Source organism: Mangifera indica, chromosome 18 (genome assembly GCF_011075055.1).
Source record: "Mangifera indica cultivar Alphonso chromosome 18, CATAS_Mindica_2.1, whole genome shotgun sequence".
NCBI classification, from domain to species: Eukaryota; Viridiplantae; Streptophyta; class Magnoliopsida; order Sapindales; family Anacardiaceae; genus Mangifera; species Mangifera indica.
The window spans coordinates 12,210,734-12,232,428 of record NC_058154.1 but is presented as its reverse complement, the minus strand read 5'-3'; the positions used below and the strand labels follow the sequence as shown (position 1 = coordinate 12,232,428).

Genomic DNA, 21,695 nt, shown 5'->3' with positions numbered 1-21,695 from the left:
AACTAGAATGAAAATTCTTAAACAACAGACTAAATCAGGTAAAAAATATTTTGGAGTTTATTTCTTACTCACATATTTCTTCACCATCCCTACTTATCCCATGAGATAGAAACAAAATTATTCCACTAATTTCATTAACCATTTTTATATTCTCCCTACTTGGCCTAGTGTAAATGTCTTTTTTAACAGCAAAAACATTTACTTGAAAACAAACAAAAACTTTACCCTTTTAAATGTATTGGTTAACTGAAAAGAAAGTGGTGATGGGAAAGGGGTGGAAGCCCCCCCCACTGTCTTCTTCTTCATGGGATGTCATAAAGATTCATGAGCAACCCACACTTGGGTTATCCATTCTCATGTCGTTTTTGACATTAAATGATGAAGAAAGATCTGAGTTCTGGAAGGTTAAAGTTTATAGTGGTAATAGATTTATATAAAGGTCAAAAACAGTAGACTTTTAATCATTGTTTTTGCTTAATTAAGATTAATAATAGTAGTAATTAATAAACATTGAAGAGGCATACTTAGCTCCAAACTCACAAGGGTTTGTAGTACGAAGGGATTGAATCATATTAATATAGTTAATGAATATTTTTTGATTAAGCAATATTACGTATATACATTTTTTATATATAATTTATGTACATAGATGATGTGTAATTATATAACTGAATATTATTTTATTTTTAATTCAGCATCACCCAATTATATGATAATACATCATCCGTATACTTAAATTATATATTAAAAATATGCGTATGCATAGTTTTATTGTTTTTTATTATGATGTGTACTTGTCAGGAATCTGACAAGCTCTACAAACACTAATATTAATTTGATAAAAATAAATAAATAATAAGCAAACAAATTCTTGGAAGAAAAGATAAGAATAATCAATGAATTTGCATTAATTCAGCCAATTTTACCATGGATGAGAATGTTTATTCTTTTACACACATAACATTAACAATAAAGAAAATAAACAATCAACAGTTTACTCATTTTGGTTTGAGGGTAGCATCATGATAGTCGAATCATGTATTGTATCGTGTATTAAAAACTTAATTTTTCATAGAAAACATCTTTTAAAAAATAAAATAATAAAAAATTTTAGATGATACATCATTATTTTTAAAAATGTTATAAACACTTTTAAAATTTTTCATATATATTCTTACTATATTATCATTTTCTTTAAAAAGTTATATTGATTTATATCGATAATATATATTGTATAATATAATATATTTTATAATACATATGATTTTTTATTTATATTATATTATAAAATACATATTATATATTATAAGATACTGATAATTATATTTAGGAGCTCCCTTGTGGTTCTATCTCTTTTATTCAGCCAAAGATTGCCCAATTCCTCTCTTGTTTCTCCCGTCTCTCGTTCTTATTCCTCCTCTTTCATAACTGTCTCTGTCTATTTCAAAACTGTCCACTTCCCACCTTATCTCACATTGTCAAATGAAATTATTCTAAGGGAAAAGAGAAGCTGCAGGGATAAAGAAAGTGCGAACACATGCAGCATGTGGGGAGAACGTGAGCTCAATAATGGATTCTAAAAGTCGTGATGATCAAAACGAGCCAAATTGTTTCAGATGGGGTTCATGGGATAGAAGGGAAAATATAAAAGCTTCCAATCAGAAGACAACATGCCCTTGCAAACATTTTGCCATGGATGTTGCAGAGAGCCATTTTGCCCCTAGATTTTTTGAATATCCATGTGAGAATATATATATATATATATATATATATATATATATATATATATATATATATATATATATATATATGCATTGGCATAACTTTATCTAAATTTTATTAATTTAAACAAAGTTGGAAGAATGTTTTATGTCAGGCTTTGTATTGCTAATAAAAAAAACCACGTAATTTAGATGTTTGAGATATAGTGGATTTCAAGTCTGTTCATGCTCAAATTTATGTTCAGCTAAAAGAGTTAAATTCAAGTTAAGACTTTTATTTAACTCAAGTTTGAGGGCTCATCGATATCACCACATTGAAGCTTATCTTATCGATAATTTTTTTTCTTTTCTAATGATTCATATTCTTCTCTAATAATTTTTCTTTCCATTCTCTGATAGTTTTCATTCTTCTTCCTTGGTGACTTTTCTTCTTCTCTATTAATTCTTATTTTCTCCAATGATTGTCGTCTTCTTTTGCAATGTTAATGTTCACCAACCAATTGTGTCTAACTAGATTTTGAGATAGTCTTTCCAGCTTCGAACTGAGCTTGATTTGACCTTATTCAAACTTACCTCAATTCAAATTCATCCTTAGTTTGAGACTTTATTACTACAAACCCAATTGCAAAGCGAATAAAGTAAATTCGTATAATATTAGAGTAAATACAAATAATATCTAAATAAACTAAATCCATACAAATAACATAAATTCATGTAAGTCTAAACTCAAATAGATTCGAGATATAACAAATAATTAAACACTGACTTTATTAATGACAAAGTTATTCCGTATAATCATCACGGGGTTAACAAAATCGAAATATTAGAATTTTCATGTAGAAAGTCTAAATTCGAATTTTTGTCATATTTGTAAAATTTTCTTTTGAATTACTTAAAAAAAAAAAAAACAAGTTATTCAATTTGATATGGTGTATCAAATTAAAATATATTTTGCCTTATTTTTAGGGAACATAGGCTTGCTATTTTATGACTTTAATTTAAAGCACAATCAAGCCCTTTTTCTAATTTTCGACTTTGGTACCTTTGTTTTGATAGGCCAAAGAGCAAACCCACCACGTTTTTTAGTTATTCCCCTTGTTTTTCTTCAGGTCAAATAACTATGTCCCACCCAAGGTATACTAAAGTAAAAAATTCTTGATTTTAAGTTTCAAAAGTCACATTCATACCCATTATCAACTTTTATTCTATTTCTTTTTTTTATAGATTTTTCTATTATTTTCATTCCAAAATAATGAATGTTTAAAGGGTAAATTATAATTTTTAAAAATGTTAAGGGTATTAATAAAATTTTAGAGGTTTTGAAAATTCAAATAAAATTTGGGTTTTTTTTTTTTATTTTAAATTTTAATACACCTCTTAATAGTTTTAAAATTTATATACTCTTAGATTATTGAATAGAACACAATATTTCTATGTTGGTTAAAAATTTTATATTTTTAGAGGTTTAAATGATAAAATTTTTAATTAGGAAAAATATATTAATAATTAGATATTTCTATTAAGTGTTAATAGTGATTTTATAATTTTAATAAAATAGTAAAATAGTTATTTTTTGAAAAAAAAAACAAATAAAATTTACTAACGTGAGTGATGACAGTTAAAATTTAGCTTTTCAAAATTTAAACGGCATCAGTGGAAACTAGTTTTTTTGACCATTTCTTTTATCATGATATTGGCCGTTCGGGTTATGAAATCGTTTCATTTCTCTAATTAAAAAGTAATATTGACATGTTATAACAGCAAATGATTGAAAGTTATTAGACTGAGGTAGTAAGCATCGTTGGACCCTAACGGAGTTGGTTTGGGTTCAAAAGTTAATTTGATTTGATTTGAATTTCGTTTATTTTAACTTTGAATAGAGTTCGAGTTATAATATTTGACTTATTTTGAAACTAAGTTGAAATCAAGCTAAAGAGAGTTTGACTTTGTTTGGCTCATGAATTGGGTAAATAGCTTGATTTTATTTGAATTTGGTTTATGGTTCAATTCGAATTATATTAATTAATTGTTAAATAATATGGTTTTGTTAATAAGTGACAAATTTAAATCATAAATTTGAGCTATATATTCGAGTCATAGATTCAAACTATAAATTTGAATTAAACTCGAATGTGACTCAAATCGTCTTTAATATTGACTCGATAAACTCGAATAATATTATTTTTTATTCGAATTGAACTTAAGAGATATTCAAACTTAATTCGATTCATATCTACTTTTAGTAGTAAGGTTGTTTATGGTTCAAATATAAATTTTGAAATCCAAATATATTTAGTTTTTGAATAAGATATAAAATCGAATTCGATTTGGGTCAAATTACAATTTGAAATTATTTTGAATCTAACAAAATTAGTTTGTGATGGACTTAGCATGGATGAAGTTAAGAAAACAGAATTCCGAAAATAAATATAAATAAGTCTTGAATTGAGAGAATTTCGAAGTCGACGGGCCCATAAGCCCAATGGGAATCAAGTGATTGCTGTACAAAATTAAACGGCAAACGCCTATTGCCGGGCAGAATCGTCACTTCGGTGTTTTGTGATGTTACGCCTTGTCGTTTTTCTAATTTTTTCTCTGGTTGATTTGATTTCTTCACGTGAAGAACATTCGAGGAAATTAAGGCACGGATTTTCTCGGTGTTCAATTTCAACCCAAATTGACTTTAGGGTTGGCATGATTAGTAGATTTTAATCCAATAGAGCGCCTCAGTTACAGTGGAATTTTTTGTTATACAAAAAATAATAATAATAAAATATTAAAATTTTTAGAGAAAATGTTTAAATTTAAATATCTATTATATTTGTAAAACCGTAATTTATTTAGTATAATAATTATGAATTTAATTATTATATTTTGAATTTATCCAAATTATATGTTAAAAGATTAGTTTATATAACGGTTATTTAAAATTCGGTTTGAATTCAAAAAGATTAGTTCAAGATCGATGACCTTGACTCAATTTGTAAAATTGAGTTAAAACTTGACGTAAAAGTAACATAATTTTGGATTCAATCGAATTGACGCAAACTCAATATGTTTATAAAAAACAAATTCAATATTTAATTCAATCTTGATCTATATGAGTTGAAACTTGATTGGTTTAATTTTAGCTCGAATAGTTCAAATTCGAATCCAACTAAGAGTGTATATGAGTTAAATTGCTCATAAGTTACTCATGTAGACATGATCGTAGGTCATCTACGCTGAATTTGACGTAGTTTATCATATCCACAGGTAATATCAACCTATAACATGGCATGGCTCGAGATATGTCTAGATCTCTTAGGTCGTGTTTTCATGGGTTTTTACTAGTTCACACACCATATTACATAAATATTTTTAAAAAAAAATTATTTTTTCACAACTCTTACCGGCATAGCTTGCATAGTTTTGCACGACTCGCAAATCTACTAGTCGTACCCCCACAAGCCATGCATTTTTAGAGAAAACTACCCAAGATATGTCCATGCTCATAGATTGACTCGATTGAATTTTACTATAATCAATTTAGTAAACTCACGACTCAACTTAAATAAAATATCAATAAAACGTTAAAATTTTAAATATTGTATTTACATTCCTAAAATCCTCATTCTCCATTACAAATATATAAAAAATAACTAATAAATATATAATTTTCAAAGTTTAATTATAATATATCCAACCAAACTTAAGTCAATTATATCTCTCTCAAATTTAACTGAAAAAAATTTAACTCAATAAACTCAAACTTAAACGGAGCCTACATGCAATTGAGTCACTCTCTTGATTTAAATAATATTCGATTTGATTTGAATTATTACTCTAATTATCCAACCTTTTGGAAACTCTAATTTTTGTAAAATATATCTGGTTTGTGTATATATATATATATATATATATATATATATATATATATATATATATATATAAATTTATTTATTTATTTATTTTTTAAAATATTTTCAACGTGACTCTCGTGTTGTTTCCGTAACCACCTTATTTTTGGAATGAAGTATCCATAAACACGAGGTGACACTGTTCCGGGTGTAAAGTCAATTTAAAAGCGGTTAAACGTTTGACACGTGGGCTTGCATGACAAACTTACCGTCCATAAGCTGTTATTATATATAAAAAATTTAGACGCTTTTGCATCTCACAAGCTTCTCCCTTTTCTCCTTCTTTGTTTTCTTCAGGTTTCATTCATGGCTGGAGCTCTGGCCAAGATCAATCAGACGGTACATGTTTCCTCTGGGATGCATCACAGACGTCGATCAATGCCGTACAGGCCCATGATGGTGAGTATGTCACAGAGTAAATCTTACTGGGCGTCCATCCATGAGGATATTGAGTCTCATCTCAAGCAGGCAATTCCACTGCGGGAGCCGGCCCAAGTTTTTGAGCCTATGCGCCATTTTGTCTTTTCTTCCCCCCGAGCACAGCCCCGGCTTTGTGTATCGCCGCCTGCGAGCTGGTCGGCGGCCACCGTGACCAGGCCGTGGCTGCAGCCTCCGCCCTACATGTTATGCATGCAAGTGCTTACACTCATGAGCAGCTTCCCCTGTCGGACCGGCCCAGAGTCATACCCACTTCAAGGCCCATAGCCAATCATGTTTATAACCCGAATGTAGAGCTTCTCCTTCCAGATGGGATCCTGCCATTTGGGCTTGAGCTTTTGGCTAGATCAGACAACCCAGGGGAAAATAATTCAGGTCGGATTTTACGGGTTATGATCGAGATGACACGTGCCTTCGGGTCACAAGAAATGGTAGACGGGCAGTATAATGAAGTGTTATGTTGTCATTTAGATGACAAGGATCCACGTTACGCTGACTTAATGTATTACACATGTGAGAAAAAAGAAGGCAGGTTACACGCGTGTGGTGCCGCAAGTGGCGCAATATTAGGAGGTGGAAGCGAGGAGGAGATTGAGAAATTGAGAAGGTACGGTTTTTACGTTGGAATGATTCAAGGACTAGGTCAAAGGCCAATACCAAATCGATCAAAGAAGATAGAAGAATTTCAGAATTTAGCACTTGAGGAACTTAAAGGTTTTGATAACAAAGCTAAAGTCGAGATGATTCCTAGCTTCGTTGAGGTTAATTATAGTCATGCTTGAGGTTTAAGAGTTACTAATCCGTAAAATCGATTGATGATGTCATTAATATGATAAGAATCGATGTCATGGTTAATTAGAATCTGAAAAAGGTTAGATGCTTATATTATGAATTTGTGGAAATTTAGGGAATTGCCTCAATCAATATCGATGGTCACATGATATGATATGATAGTACTCTAATTCTAGAACTTAAACAATAGCCACACATACGGCTAATGTTTCCAAAAAAATATTTTATGGTTTGAGTTGAAAGGATATCAAACATAATTTCCACAATTTGAATAAATAAATAAATAAATAAAATAAAATTATGCATATTTAGTTTTGATTATTTAATCAGATGTTTATAGTGTGCACACATATATATGGGTTTCTATAATATCGAAAAACTTTAATCATGGTTCAAAGGTAAACTGAACAATAATTCAATTATTTAATTATGGTTGGATTCGATTTGGGCTATTGGAGTTCAAGCTCAAATCAAATGAATTGAGTTTAAGTCATGGATTGATCTTATTTTCATAAAATGTGGTAATTTGAATCTAAATATTCAAGTTTGAGTCAATTTAGATAAAATCCAAATTGAATTTGTTTTTAAGCAAAATTCAAACCTTAGTTTGTCCATTTTGAATCAATATCAAATGGTCACTTTTATATTCGAGTCAATCTAAAACTAAACTTTATTTATCCTCGGTTTAGATAAAACTTAGCCTTAGATTTTGCTGGGTTTAACAGCCCACTCATCACTAAGATTTGGGCAAGGCTCATTTGATATAATGAGCCTAATTTACCAAAAACATCAAATTGGAAGTAAGAATGAGTTCAATTCGAACTACTCAAGTTTGGATTGCTATTAAGCTTTAATTAGTCAAGTTTAAGCTAAATAAATTTTAGCTCAAACCTTTCTGCCTTGTTAAGATTGTTACATCGGAGCTCACTTTGTTAACGATTCTTTTTCTTTTTTTTCTCTAACGATATTTACAAGCTCAAGATAACCTTTGTTTGTGTGCAACTTAGCTTGAATCCGCCCCTAATTGGAAGTTAATGACATTTGGGTCTCCGATATTTGGGGAAATTTCCTTTGATCTACTTAAAATGAAAAGTAACATTTGAAATTGTTATCATTTGGGTCCCAGAGGTTTGGGGAATATCTCTTTCTACCATGCCCACAATTTTTGGTTCAATATTTATTCTTTGTAGTTAAACAAATGGTGCAAAACAAATATTTTACATATCTCATGAATATCCAGATAATATATCATTATATGATTTGATGTTATTTTATCTTAATTTAAAATCATTGAATCACATAATAACACATTATTTCAATATCTTATTAAATACTCTAAACTCGATACTAACTCACCATCAAATTACCCAAAAATTGTAAATGTGTTTAACATGGGATTATCCCTCATCTAGGGTTAGATTCGACCGAACTCGTTTGAGTTTGACTCAAACAAGTCTGAAACGGGCCAATTTTATATAAACTCAAGCAAGCTCAAGCCAACAATTTTGAGCTTGAATTGTTTGTTAAATTTACTAATAAAATTTTTTGATACAAAACGACGTTATTTTGATCAATATGTATTAAAACGACGTTATTTTAATAACCAACTAATTAAAAGCTTGAACTCAAAATAAGTTTAATCGAATTTGAACTTAGCTGTAACAAGTTGAACTCGAGCTCAAACTTTATTATATACAATTCGAACCGAGTTCAAACTTGACTTAGCTCAGCTCAAACCAGCTTTGCCCTCATCATTGGAAAAAGAAAAATCATAATCAATATAAAAATTCACATAAATTGATTATAATTTTTTTACATCAAAATGGATCCTTTTCCTTGATTGAAACCCTAAACATAATTGATCTATACAAATATTTTTGAGGCCTATAAAAGCCATCCCAAAAACCCTATAAACAAAATCACACAATAATATTTATACCACAATTATTTATATAATTTAAATATAATTATATCTCAAGAAAACCAGTTCTTGTCAAAACAGCATTTCTCACTTTGCTAAGATCCCTCCCTTTGAGTGTCCTCCCAACTCCTTCGAACACTGAAAATGAAGAAATCTGACTCCTTGCCTGCCTTCTCGCAATGAACTCATGTGGAGGCACCTTTGAACCATCACCATCACCATCATGGTCGTCATCTTCGTCATCATCATCATCATGAACATTCTTAGAGGATTTCTTTGACTTGTGGTGGCGGTGGTGGTGGTGGTGGTGGAGGCCATTAAATTTTGACCAATAGGGGATTTTCACAGGGGCTGATGATTGAAGCTTTGTGGCTTCCGGGCTGTTGCTGTTGCTGCTGCTACTGGTGTTTCCACCGTAGCCGGCGGTTTTTGGGATCATTCTAGTGGCGGAAGGGAGGCGCCGTTTAACGGCCATGGACGGTTCGAATTCAGAGTTGATAAATTGGCTAACTTTTGAAGTAATTGTTGGGTCTCCTCTTTCTTTGAGAACAGCCCACACGTCTTCTTCTTCAAAATCTCCTTCGGTTAAAGATCTCCATACTCCACTTCCTTGCCTGAAGTAGCCATAGCCGTTCTCCATTGCTAGCTTCTTCCTGAAACAGAAAAAAAAAAATCCAACCTTCATAAAAATTCTGAGGATTCTCAAAATTTTCTTCAAATCCCAGATAGATTTTCAGGATTTCTCAATTGGGTATCTACCAAATTTCAAAAAGATTCATTCAACAAAGCAAGAATCTACCTTTACTTGAATTGAGAACCTGCAAAAAGTCCACCACTTCCTGCTTGGATTCCTGGTGGGTATCTTGAAATTGAGATAACAAAATTCAAAGCGTTTGATTGTTGCCTGAAGTTGATTGAGAAATGAGAATTGCAGGTACTGAAGATGGATTTCTCAGGGATTCTTCTAGAGGAGAATTTGAGGGACCAAGAACAGAACAAAAACAGTAAACAAGGGACTTTTGTTTTGTCTGCAAGAGATTTGCATTGAGCTGTACTTGTTTATTAACTTGGTGGCTTATAAAGCTAGAGAATTTTTTATTTTTATTTTTATTTTTTTAGATTTTATCTTTTGAGAAGAAAACAAAGCCAGAGGCGCTTTGGTCAAAATTATGAAGATGATGTAAAAGGGTAAAAGGTAATTGAAAAATTTACAAAGGCTCCTGTTGTTCACACTATCTGACTAGGAACATACTCAGCACTGAGTCAGTCAGAGGGCTAGTTTCTCTCCATCTGTCCACCAAAACCGGAAGAGAAAGTTGTGAGACAGTTATTGTATCCACTAGTGAAATGACTTGTGGATTTCATGTAAACTTAAAAATAATTTAATTTAAATTTGATTAAAATTTTATTTAAATTTATAATTTATTAATAAAATAATATCGTTTAATAATTATTTAATATAATTTGAATCAAACGATGAGTTAAATTCAAACTGAATCAAACCATCTATATAGCTCATGAGTCAAATTGAATTGAACTATTTTTAACTTAAATTTGGTTTGATTTCAAAACAAATCGAATTTTTTAACTTGAATTTCATTCAAATTTGAATTGAACTAAATTAGATTGAACTAACTTTTGATCTTGACCTAACTCAGTTCGGATCCAACACTAGATTAATAATAAAGGTTTATTACTTTTGGATGGTAAAAACCCTAAAAAAAGATACCCACAACTAGAAGCATAATTCTATACAAGTAATAAGTCAACACAATAAGATTTTAGAAGCCTAATTTATTGTTAGGTTATTGATTGTTCAGAAGAAAATTTGGTAGAGTAACAGTTTACTTATGTATAATCCAATATTTATAGAACAGAACAATGAAATAATTATGTGGTGACATTAAAAAGATATTCACTAATTGTACTATTTATAAAAATAAGAGATAAGTGATATACAGTAAAAATTAGAGATAGAGAAAGAGATAAGCTATGATTGAGTAAATTATAGATTCGTTAAAATACGTTTGCTCCTTTGGGATAAAAGAATTTACACTCACATGTGAGTGAACGTATTTATAGATGACATGTCTAACTACTATGCTTGTCATATGATAGCTAAACATTTGTTTGATATAACTCTCGTATATTTATTCTATCCCTTATTATGTTGCATTGCATCAATAAAACCTTTATCTAAAGGTAATGTTGTCAATCTCCCGAAGTTGGGAGAGAGTATTCTTTTAAACCCGATATTAGGGGTAAAAGTATAATTAACCTAATAATAATTTTTTTTAATTTCACTTGTATTTTCGGCCTTAATTTGGTCTTAGAGTTATAAAATAACTAAAAATTATTTGAATTGTATAAGCTTTATTTTTTTAAATAAAGGAAGAAATATTTTGTTTCAAAGTGTTTCACTTACCAACATTTCTTACTAATTCGTCTATACAAATTGATATGTTTTAATGTTATTAGATGATATCCAGAAGCAAACTGTACAATGGATTGGATTTTGATAAAGAATCTTACATATAAATGTTTTCTTTTTGTTTTTTTTAAGTTTTTTTGAATTTTAAAGAGGTTTTTGTATGTGATTTTAGGAGAGCTTTAGCTTCTCCGAGATTTATTTTCCTTTTTTTTTCCCAAGCTTTGCCCTTTATTTTATTTAAAAAAAAAGGATAAAATAAATAATTAGAACAACTAATCATATTATGAAGCAGAAGTTTTTATAAATAAATTAGTAAGAAAAAGTTAATAAACGTGGTATTATTCATGAAAATATAATTTTATAATGAGCCGGCGCCGTCAAAAGTAGAAGGTAGATGTCACTAGAGAGAGTAACTTCTTCGAAACGGGGGGGTAAATTATAGGAAATTGTAAAAGTTGAAGATAGAAAAAGGCATTTTGGAATTGATTTGGTCACTATCCTTAAAATATTATTGTGTAAGCCATTAGCAATTTAATTGATATTAATAATAATGAGATCTTAGATTATTATATTTATACTTGAGATGAGTGGCTAAGTATTAGTCATCATCCACCTTGCCCATCTCCAAACTTCTTGAAAGGAAGATATTGTAAAATATGACTAGAGAAATATTCTATGTATGAATTGTGAATATTACCATGTTTAAATAAATTTATATATTATTATGTGATTAAGGGGGAGAAAATGTAACATTTTAAAATTTAATCTAGAGAAAAATTATTAGTTTTTTAAATCTAAGGTATTATTTTTAATATATTACTGGTTAAACAACGATTTTATTTTTGAAATTAATTGATTTTGTTAATTTTAACAGTATAAAAAACACAGTTCAAGTTTTTAATACTTAGCGGTAGGGGTGGATTCGAAGCGAGCTTGTTCGGGCTCGAAACGAGCTTTGCTCGAACAAGCCTGAACCCGAGCTTGCCTTGAACGAGCCCGAGCCCGAACACAAGCCTGAATTTTAAGCAAAAACGAATACGAGTCCGAACACAAACATTGGTTAAGCGAGCCGAGCACTCAAATAAAAAAACATTTATTTCAAAGAAGAAACGGCACCGTTTTTCCTTGGAAATACGAGCCCAAAGCGAACCCGAGCCCGAATACACGAACCCGAACACTAAAATTATGAAACAAACCGAACACGAACATATGTTTAGCGAGCTCGCGTGAGCCCGAGCCCGAGCTTGGGCTCACTGAAAACGAGCCGAAAACGAGCTGAGCCCTGTTCAGGCTCGGCTCGGCTCGGCTCTAGCCCTACTTAGCGGGTACTAGATGGGAATATGTCTTTTGGCCTTTTTTAAATGACATTATTTCGTTATGTCACTTTATTAATTTTTCCCATATATGTCATAATTTTACCACAAAATGAGATGGTGAGATGCTCTTAAATAAGTTTTTTAACATAAGAAATAGCATTATTATAGGAAAATTAATATTCAAAATGGACATAAATTTATGCATAAACAAAATACGTTATTATATGATCGAATATTGTTTTAACTTTAATTCAAAATCATCAAATCACATGATGATATATTATTATTTGTATATAAGTTTATACTTATTATTTATGTATATAGTTTTATTATATTCAAAATTAATATTATCTTACTCATGACAAAGGGTATTGATTCCCCAATACGTAAAAAGAAAGAAATAAGAAAGGGGGTTTTCTCTGAGTCAAAAGTGATAGGTGTTTGTTGAGTGAAGAAATTCAAAAGAGATGTGATAAAACCGGTGAAGAAGTGAAGAATAAAGAAAAGAAGGAAGAAAGTGGAGAATTGAATTGGAAGATAGAAGATTTTAGGGTTTATTTTGTTAGGTTTTGGTTATGGGGTAGAGCAAAATGAGACCCACATGGGCAATTAGAGAGCCGTCGTTCACTGTATTTGGCTTACCAAACACCAATGTGCATTAAGTATGTGAAAATGACACAACAATTGTTTACATTAATAATGCCGTGAATTTATTTTGTCTTTTATTATGTCTCTTTGCCTCGTGTGATTTGTGAATGGCATTGCTACTTACTAAGTTTGAGAGTAAGCAAAATTCGAACTGAATTTATTTAAATTCGAAAATGAGTATTGTTTGAATGAATCCAAAACAAACTCGACTCAAACAAATTTAAATTTAAATTTGAGAATTAAATATTTTTAAGTTTCAACTCAAATTTTAGGGTTATTCAGTTTATAAGCCAATAAAATTTTAATACTAAATGACTAAAATGATATTATTTTAACTAATACAAATTAAAATAATATTATTTTAGATATTTTTTTACTTGACTATAATATCAAGTTGAATTCAAATCTCAGTTCAAACTCAACTCCCTCAAACAAGTCAAACTCGAATAACTTTGACGCGAACTCAATCTATCTCGAATCCAACCATATATGAGAGTGATATTCATCTCTTAAAGAGAATAGATTGATCGATGAAATGATTTTGATATACGATCAAAACTCTATTCAAAGTCAATTTTTGAAAATTTTCTTAGCCAAAAACGAATCAACGACTAGTGATTAGCAATAAGCAAACTCTATCTGGATCGGATTGATCATCGGATCTCAATCGGACTCATTTGATCGGTAAAATTTGTAAATAAAAAACGTAAAGCTTATAAAACATACAAAACACTACAAGATAATATATTCCCCACCAACTAATCATGTACACAAGAGGGAGGGACATTTATCAAAAAATGTATAGAAAGAAGGCAATCAAATTGCTTTTTATAGGCTAACGAAGACAACATGCAACTTGGTGACAGATTGTAAATTCAATCACTAAAGTGGTTGAATTTCAGGATGAGAAAGAAAAAAAATATAAAAAGTATGATAAGAACATGAGTGAGATATATTAATTCATCTGTCTTTATCTTCCAGAAAGAAGCAGCCACTTGGATTTCTTGCAAAATTTAAAAGTTTGTTTTTCAAGAGGAAACCCCTTTTCATCTTCCTGAAAGGACGCTTAAATCATCCCCAAAAAAAAAAAAAAATAATCAACAATTAGATGCTTATATAATTTTGAACATGATTGGAAACAAAGGTGGATTCGATTCGAACCGCTTGAACTCGGATTGTTGTTTGGCTTAGTTCAAACCCTCTGTATTGTCACACTGGAACTCACCTCGTGGGTGATTTTTTTCTTCTTTTATGGTAATTCCATTTTTCTCTGATGATTTGAACAAACTGAGCTCATCTCGAACTGATTATTCTAGATTTGAGATGAGCTTCAATTGGCTTTTCTTCAGATTGGAATTGACACAAATCCACCCGCCAGTTGGAAAGCTAAGATGGCAATTATGTGATGTCAACAGAACATGCAAAAAGCTTTAGTAATTAGGCATATCTGAATTACTGGCCAACACTAATTGACATAAAGAGAGGAAGAAGGCTGCAAAAGTAACACAATGTGTGAGAAATGTAACTTAGCCATCTATAGTTAGAGAAGCATGAAGCCCAGTTTTATGAAAAAGATTCAGAAACAGAAAACCATTTTATCTACTTCACTTTGCTGTTCAAAGCCTTAACAGTAAGGTTTCTTATTTCTGTTAAGATGCTGAATCTTATTATTATTATTTTTTTCAAACTTCAAGCTCAATTTCATGAAAAGATTCAGAAACAAAAGAACTTCTGGTGATTGCAAAAATCCTACATTGAACAGAAGCTGATGGCTTTGGATCAACATAAACTTTAAGAGCAAAACTATAAAGTTAACGAAGTCCAAGGTGGATATTACCTTGCGGCACATTCAGTGCTTTCTCTGTGGCCACTGTCTTTATCAACTAACCTTTCCAGCCTGATTTAGATAGTGTTCTTGTCCAGTTTGTTCTGATGCATTTCTGACCCCTACTTACCTGAAAATTGTGGTTAACAAATTGCAGAAATGGTGTGCAAGAGGAAGAAAGCGGCAACAAATATGATCTGGGCAGTAATTTTTAACATAATTTGCAGGAACCTAATTGGGTAAAAGCTTGAGAGCTACAGAAGATGATAGCTTGATTTATCAATCATATATTCATCAGAAGTTCGGGATATCCAAAAGTTTACAACTAAGAAACCACATTTGGTAAATACAGCAATAACACATTTTCAACCTGTAAATGCATCAATCACCCATGAGTCACTTTAATTTGAGATCTATATAGATTGAACCTAACACTTTGCCACCACTTGATACACTAATCCCTTTTCAATCTGCAATATCTCAGGAGTCTTACCCACGACAAGAACCTCATCCTCAATATATGTCTGCATGACTTTCTGGGTGTACATAATCAAGGTATTAGTTTTAAACTCACAAGATGGCTCTAGTAGGAAGGTCAGAGAACTAACCTAAATCCTAAGTCCAGGTGTGCAAATACTAGTTTAAATTCAGGCGACAAATTCATTTCACAATATCAGATCCATGAGAATAATCGAAATGCAACAACAACAAGACAAATTGAGAACATAAATTGTATTTATTTCCAATAAGGCATCTATACCATTTATGAACCTGCCTCTAAAATGATGGATTCCTTTACTAGCATTTGGAACAAACTGAAAAATTCTCACAGAGCAATTGAACTAAGGAAAAAAAAAGTGTCAAAAGTTAATCTGTAAGTGTAAGCGCCTCAGCTCCAGCGACGATCTCCAATAGTTCACAAGTGATTTTAGCCTGACGTTCCCGATTATAAGTAATTGAAAGATTCTTCTTCAACTCAACAGCATTATCTGTGGCAGTACTCATGGCACTCATCCTCGCTGCAACCTCACTAGCCACTGATTCCTGCAATGACCTCAAAATCTGACTATTCAAATATAGAGGCATCATTGCATCAAGAATCTGAACTGGATCCTGCTCAAACTGCATAAGAGGCGATAATCCCTCACCATTCACGATAACACTATCTCTTTCAACAATCAACTTCCCCTCCTTAGTCGTCAGCCTAAACAATTCATCCTCCATAGCATCAACACACTTCCCATTCACATCACAAGCCTCGCCTTTCACCAACAAAGGTAATAAAGTATGAATCACAGGATCGGATTTCACCAATGACACAAACTTAGTGTACACTAACTCTACCTTATCAACCTCTTCACTAACAAATAGCGAGAATACACTATCAGCAATCACTTGTGCTTCTTTTACACTATAAAACCCCCCACCTTCAATACTCCTGACAACTGGAATATTGCTCCTTTTGAAATAAGCATTACCCTTTTTCCCTACACTAATAACAACACAATCAAGTCCATTTCCTTTCAATTCAGCCATCCGGGTTTCAGCCTTTCTGATCACAGCTTTGTTAAAACTACCACACAGACCTCCATCACCAGTTATAACAACAAGAGCAACTTTCTTAACAGGTCTAATATTTGTCAAAGGAATATCAATATAATCAGCTTGTAACTCTTTATTTACAGCATAAAGAAATTCTACAAGCTTTTCAGTAAAAGGTCTACTGTTTATGACAGCTTCTTGGGCTCGCCTGACTCTCGCAGCCGCAATAAGCTTCATTGCCTCAGTGATCTTCAGAGTATTCTTCACTGAATCGATTCGTTCTTTAAGCTCGCGAATACCACAATGTATTGGTGTAAATACTGAAGATTGAAAAGGGTATTTAAGAAATGATGAATAGCGAAGATTGTGGCATGAGTTCTGGTCTAAGAATGAAAGGGAAAATGTGTTAGATTTTGAAAATACCCATGTGGTTAAATTTGAACAAGACATTATTTTGACGCTATTTTCTTACTAAGGATTAGGTTTTGATGCTGTTTTGGATCTCTGAAAGGCCTTTGGGAATGAAAACGTAGAAAGATTTTAGATTGTTTTTTGAGCAGTAAAATTTTGAGTTTGATATTCAAACAAAATTCTTACCTTTAAGAAACTGTAGAGACAAGAGCTTTAATGGCTTAATGGGTCACTGCTGACCACCTTGAAAAGTGATGGAACAAGACGATCAAGGTGGGGTTTTGTTTGCTCAACGAGAAAATTGATGGGAAAGTGAGGCGGACGCTGAACCGGGTTCTCCGTCCGTTCGCTACAATCAAAGGATCTGTTTGGGTGACCGTAGAACGATAGACTGGATTTGTAGTGTTGTCTTGCACTAATTTCACTTATTCCTCCAATCCAAGTGATATTCCAAGCAATAATACTTTATTCTAGGGACAGCCTGAACTGAGCTTACCCGAATTAAAAAATTAATTTAGTTTAATTTAATTTGATTTGAATATATTTAACTTACATTAAAATTGAGCTCAAATTAAAAAATTCGATTTATTTTTGAAATTGAGCGGAATTGTTTAAAGAGAATTTGATTTGGTTTGACTTACGAATTAGATTGATAGCTCAATTTAATTTGAATATAACTCATAGTTCAATTTAAATTATATTATACAATTATTAAAACGATATCATTTTGTTTATTATTAGATAAAATAATATCATTTTATCTATAAATCACAAATTTGAATAATAAATTTGAGTTGTAATTTTGAGCTACAGATTCGAACCATAACTCAAACTGAATCTTTTTTAGTTGAGTCAAATTTAAATTATCCTTAATTTTGACTTGATGAACTATAATTGAACTATTTTTTATTCAAATTAAACTTAAATCAAGAGGTATTTAGACTCAAATCAATTTGTATCCGTCTCTACTTTTTGTACAAAAAGTTGTATATTAAAGATACAAATAAACAGACCTATGAGCATATGATTAAGTGATGACACATAAATGTATTTATTTTATACATATAATATTATTATATTTCAAATAGAGGAATCAATGAGTAGAGTTATTTATAAACTTCTTACGACTCGATTTGTATTGGATCGGATTTAAACTTGAGTTTGACCTCAACTTGATTAAAATATCAAAAAAATTTTAAATCTTACATTATTCCGTCACTTTGAATAGAAAGTGATGGACAAATACGTAAGTTTAGTGTTTAGATGTAATTTTTGTTAAGTTACAAGTTTAATTGTAGTTTTTTGAATCAAGTTTCAATCATCTATTATTGTCTCAAGCTGGAGTTCAAGTGAAAAGCTTCTTACTTTGACGGGTTTGAGCTCTGTCTTCACGGGGGAAAATGTTTAATAAATTTAATATGTAGACGGGAAAATTGTTTTTACAAACTTAAAAGTGGCAATGTCATTTTATCAAAGGTTGAGTGAGAACATGTTAATTTATCAAACCTTGGGTGGGACATAGTTATTTTGTTTTTAATATAAGAAAACAGTAGGCTGAACCAAGGTGGAATGCAAATTTATTCGGGTTGAGACGCAAACACAAACTTATTTCAGCTTCTCGATTCAACATCCGCTCCGGCAGACAGGTGAACGTGAAAGCATAAAATTTTCATTTATTTCTCTCCATTTTATTCAACTCTTAGATTGTTTAATCTTGGGGAAGAGATAAATGTCAAAGCTTTTTTCAAGACTAGCCGGGTTTTTCACCGGCCGTACTTTTGTTGGTGTGGACAAAGCAGGGAACCGCTACTTCACCAGAACTGAAGAGCTTGATGGAATCAGTAAGAGGGTCTCACTTTTTCTTGTATTATTTTTCAATTCATGAATTTTCGTTTGATATTTGTTCATATTTGGCAATTGGGTTCTTTTTTACTGCTGAAAAATGCATGGAAATTGAATAAGTTTTTGTTTTCTTTGGCTTAGCTTAGGTGTTCATTTTGGTAATTTGTTAGCTACTTATATAAAGTGAAATGATTTTAACGATGTAGCGACAATTTTGTTCATGAGAAGAGACCATACTATGATTTTCTGTGTTTAGTTTAACTAATGTTTTTAGTTTCCATGATATGCTAGTGAAAGAGAAAAGATGGGTGGTGTTTAAAGGAGAACAAGATCCAACCTCAATTCCAGGTAAGCTTGTTTAAGTTCATTGATTCTGTGGCTACAGCATTTTATGGTTTTGATTTTGAAGTACATTGCAGTATTTTGTTTTGCATATTTTGATTCTTATACTAATGAGTGCTTGCAATCTTTACTATTATAGTTGAATGGATATGTTGGCTGAATGGACAGCGGAAAAGGGCTCCTGCTCAAGAGGTAATTAATGATGATTTCTCTGGTATTCATTGAGTATCTAATCTATATCTGGTCCATGTAGAAGGGGAGTGAGAATTTTCTATGATGAGTGGCATTGATCAGCCTCTATGGTCAAAGCTAATTTCGTTTAAAGAAATATCTTGGTGGAATTATTAATTGGTAGTGTTTTTGTTTAACTATCTTAGAAGAATGACTTCTTCTGTTGTTTGACAATATTGTGGCTCTCTTCAGGAAATAGCTGAGCTGGAAGCAAGGCGTGAACGTGTAAAGCTTAATGTTGCCCGTATGTGTCGTTAGTACCATCATTTGGCATTTTAACTTAATGATTCTGCTTTTCTAGTCTCATTATTTCACGAGGAGTGTCTTACTTGTGGTGCTCTCTCTGTAAAATTGGTTCTTAACTTTTTACTTCAATTGAAGTGTAAATTAGGTTCTAGAAACTTATTGCTTTTTAAATAGACTAGTTAAACATTTTTTATTGGTGTATAGTTCTCAAGAAAGAAGAAGAGGAAAAGAGAGCCAGGGAGGGCAGTATTCCCAAAGGCAAAAGCACTGGTCAGTTATGCTGCAATATCTTCTTGTTAACTGTGGTATTTTGCTTTGTGGATGATAATTCTCGATGTTATAGGTAAAGTTGGAGGTCCAGACTTGAAAAGTTTCATCAACCAATTTCCAACTGCCTTAGAAGGTATATAAACTTTTTTTGCAGTATTGCTATAATCGATGATTACTTTTTAAGGTTACCAAAATACATCTTAGCATTGACCTAGTAACCAAAGATGTCAATGTAATTTCAAGTGATTTATCTTAGAAAAGGACTTGTGCATCTAAAACTTAGTAGATGGGTTTGAAGCTTAGTTAAGTTGAGTTGAGCTGTATGATAGGTATCAAGAGAAGAAGTGTTCTTTTCTTTCCTGAAATAATTGTGGCAATAGTAATAGAATGAAGCTATGCCACCAACTTACCCCCAGAAGCAGAATGAAGAATAAAATCAACTGAAAAGCACAAATGAAATCCTGAAATTTACTCAACTGGATAATGACTTTTATGCTGGTTAATGATATTACTGGTCTGTGAGATTGATTACTTTATGGCTCACATCTGGGTTTAATATATAAGACATGTAACTAATATGGGACAGGATTCTCATTTCATAATTCTTGTTTCTATAGGAACTACAAAACAGATATGTTTCCTTGGTATTTTAAGCTTTTGAGAACTTTGGCTATGCTGCCTAACTATTTCTTGTGTTCTTTTGCAAAAGAATATAATTTCTGCCCTTGATACTGAAATGCTTATTGTTTTTTGGTTGTTTTTGAAGGTGAAGGACTTAAAGGAGCTACAGCAAAGCATGGTGTAAGGTGGGGCAGTTCACATATTTAATTAGATTATAAAGTCATAACTAGATCAATTTACAACTAATGTGGTGTAGTGCCTTTGGGTTCTATGTTCAGTCATGAAAGTTTGTCTTGCCGTGCTGATGTCATGATTTGATCTTGACACCTTGTGAAAATTTTGCTGATCTAATGAATGTCCACTATCATTTTGACTTACTGGTTATTGTTTGATTTTGCTTATGAAGGAATGCATATTAGCAGACTCGGGTCACCCTGTGCTCCTCTAACGTGAGAAATTGTTTTTACAGGACCAAAGAAGCTGAAGCAGAAGCAGAAAAAGAAAGACCTGTTTCAGAGTTAGTTCTTTGGCCTTTATTTTGATTTCTTTCTTTTCATCTTTCTATTAAGTATCCATGGGTATGAATGTTTCAAGTCACTTCCAGCATTTTTGAGGAAATTCCTTGATGCATGGTAGTATAAGATCTTATTTTATTCTTTTTGAAACCTTCTTTTCAGGTCTTCGGAACCAACAGGATCAGGTGCATCCTTTAGACCAGGGACATGGCAACCGCCAACACGATGATTCCCACATGATCGTATAAGAGGTTCCATTAAAGTTATTATTTCCAGTCCCTGCCTAGACTCTTCAAATTTTCTTCCAATCATCATAACCAGATTCAATTTTGTTGATGAAATACATCATTGATCAATGAGGATTTTGTTGCAGCGCCTGAAAAACACATTCTTTTTCTCATAAATGTTGTTTGATCTTTACCTCTTAAAGGGGAAAATTTTTCAAACTGTCTCTAGAAATTTTCTCTAGGTTACTCTACTACACATGTATGCAAAGTCATACATAAGAATCCTGTTAGCTATTTATAAATTTGAGCATTATATGGGTTGGAATATTGTGAGAGCAGTTTAGAGTTGAAGAATTTTCATGGTTAAGATACAGTTCTACTGCTGCTTGTGTCATGCCTGTCTTTGGGTCATTGAATTATGTTATGGAATGTGTCAAAGTTGGAGGGCAGGATCCGA

At 31.7% G+C, this 21,695-nt stretch overlaps 3 protein-coding genes and 1 pseudogene across 3 annotated transcripts; 2 read left to right on the top strand and 2 right to left on the bottom strand.

Moving 5' to 3' along the window:
* The first annotated feature begins 5,866 nt into the window (after positions 1–5,866).
* LOC123201409 lies at positions 5,867–6,919 on the top strand (annotated as a pseudogene).
* A 1,703-nt stretch (positions 6,920–8,622) lies between these two features.
* LOC123201507 lies at positions 8,623–9,833 on the bottom strand. Its single transcript, XM_044617040.1, has 2 exons — positions 9,571–9,833; positions 8,623–9,424 (listed from the first exon to the last, which is right to left on the bottom strand). Exon 2 carries the CDS (start codon positions 9,409–9,411, stop codon positions 8,818–8,820), a length of 594 nt encoding a protein of 197 aa, XP_044472975.1. The 5' UTR covers positions 9,412–9,424; positions 9,571–9,833; the 3' UTR covers positions 8,623–8,817.
* A 5,875-nt stretch (positions 9,834–15,708) lies between these two features.
* Positions 15,709–17,390, bottom strand: LOC123201403 (ATP synthase gamma chain, chloroplastic-like). The gene has a single exon (XM_044616893.1). The coding sequence runs from the start codon at positions 16,981–16,983 to the stop codon at positions 15,859–15,861; it is 1,125 nt and encodes a 374-aa protein (XP_044472828.1). The 5' UTR covers positions 16,984–17,390; the 3' UTR covers positions 15,709–15,858.
* Positions 17,391–18,503: 1,113 nt separating this feature from the next.
* Positions 18,504–21,611, top strand: LOC123201474. The gene is made up of 9 exons (XM_044616996.1): positions 18,504–18,785; positions 19,078–19,134; positions 19,268–19,320; positions 19,552–19,603; positions 19,810–19,875; positions 19,949–20,008; positions 20,642–20,681; positions 20,966–21,013; positions 21,174–21,611. The coding sequence occupies exons 1-9, from the start codon at positions 18,674–18,676 to the stop codon at positions 21,238–21,240; spliced, it is 555 nt and encodes a 184-aa protein (XP_044472931.1). The 5' UTR covers positions 18,504–18,673; the 3' UTR covers positions 21,241–21,611.
* Positions 21,612–21,695: the final 84 nt, after the last annotated feature.

Bases quoted from the DNA above. Each gene is read 5' to 3' on its own strand.
- LOC123201507 (XM_044617040.1), bottom strand. From the start codon at position 9,411: ATGGAGAACGGCTATGGCTACTTCAGGCAAGGAAGTGGAGTATGGAGA.
- LOC123201403 (XM_044616893.1), bottom strand. From the start codon at position 16,983: ATGTCTTGTTCAAATTTAACCACATGGGTATTTTCAAAATCTAACACA.
- LOC123201474 (XM_044616996.1), top strand. From the start codon at position 18,674: ATGTCAAAGCTTTTTTCAAGACTAGCCGGGTTTTTCACCGGCCGTACT. The intron at 19,135-19,267 runs GTAAGCTTGTTT...TTACTATTATAG, and splicing joins AGATCCAACCTCAATTCCAG to TTGAATGGATATGTTGGCTG. The intron at 19,876-19,948 runs GTCAGTTATGCT...TCGATGTTATAG, and splicing joins TCCCAAAGGCAAAAGCACTG to GTAAAGTTGGAGGTCCAGAC.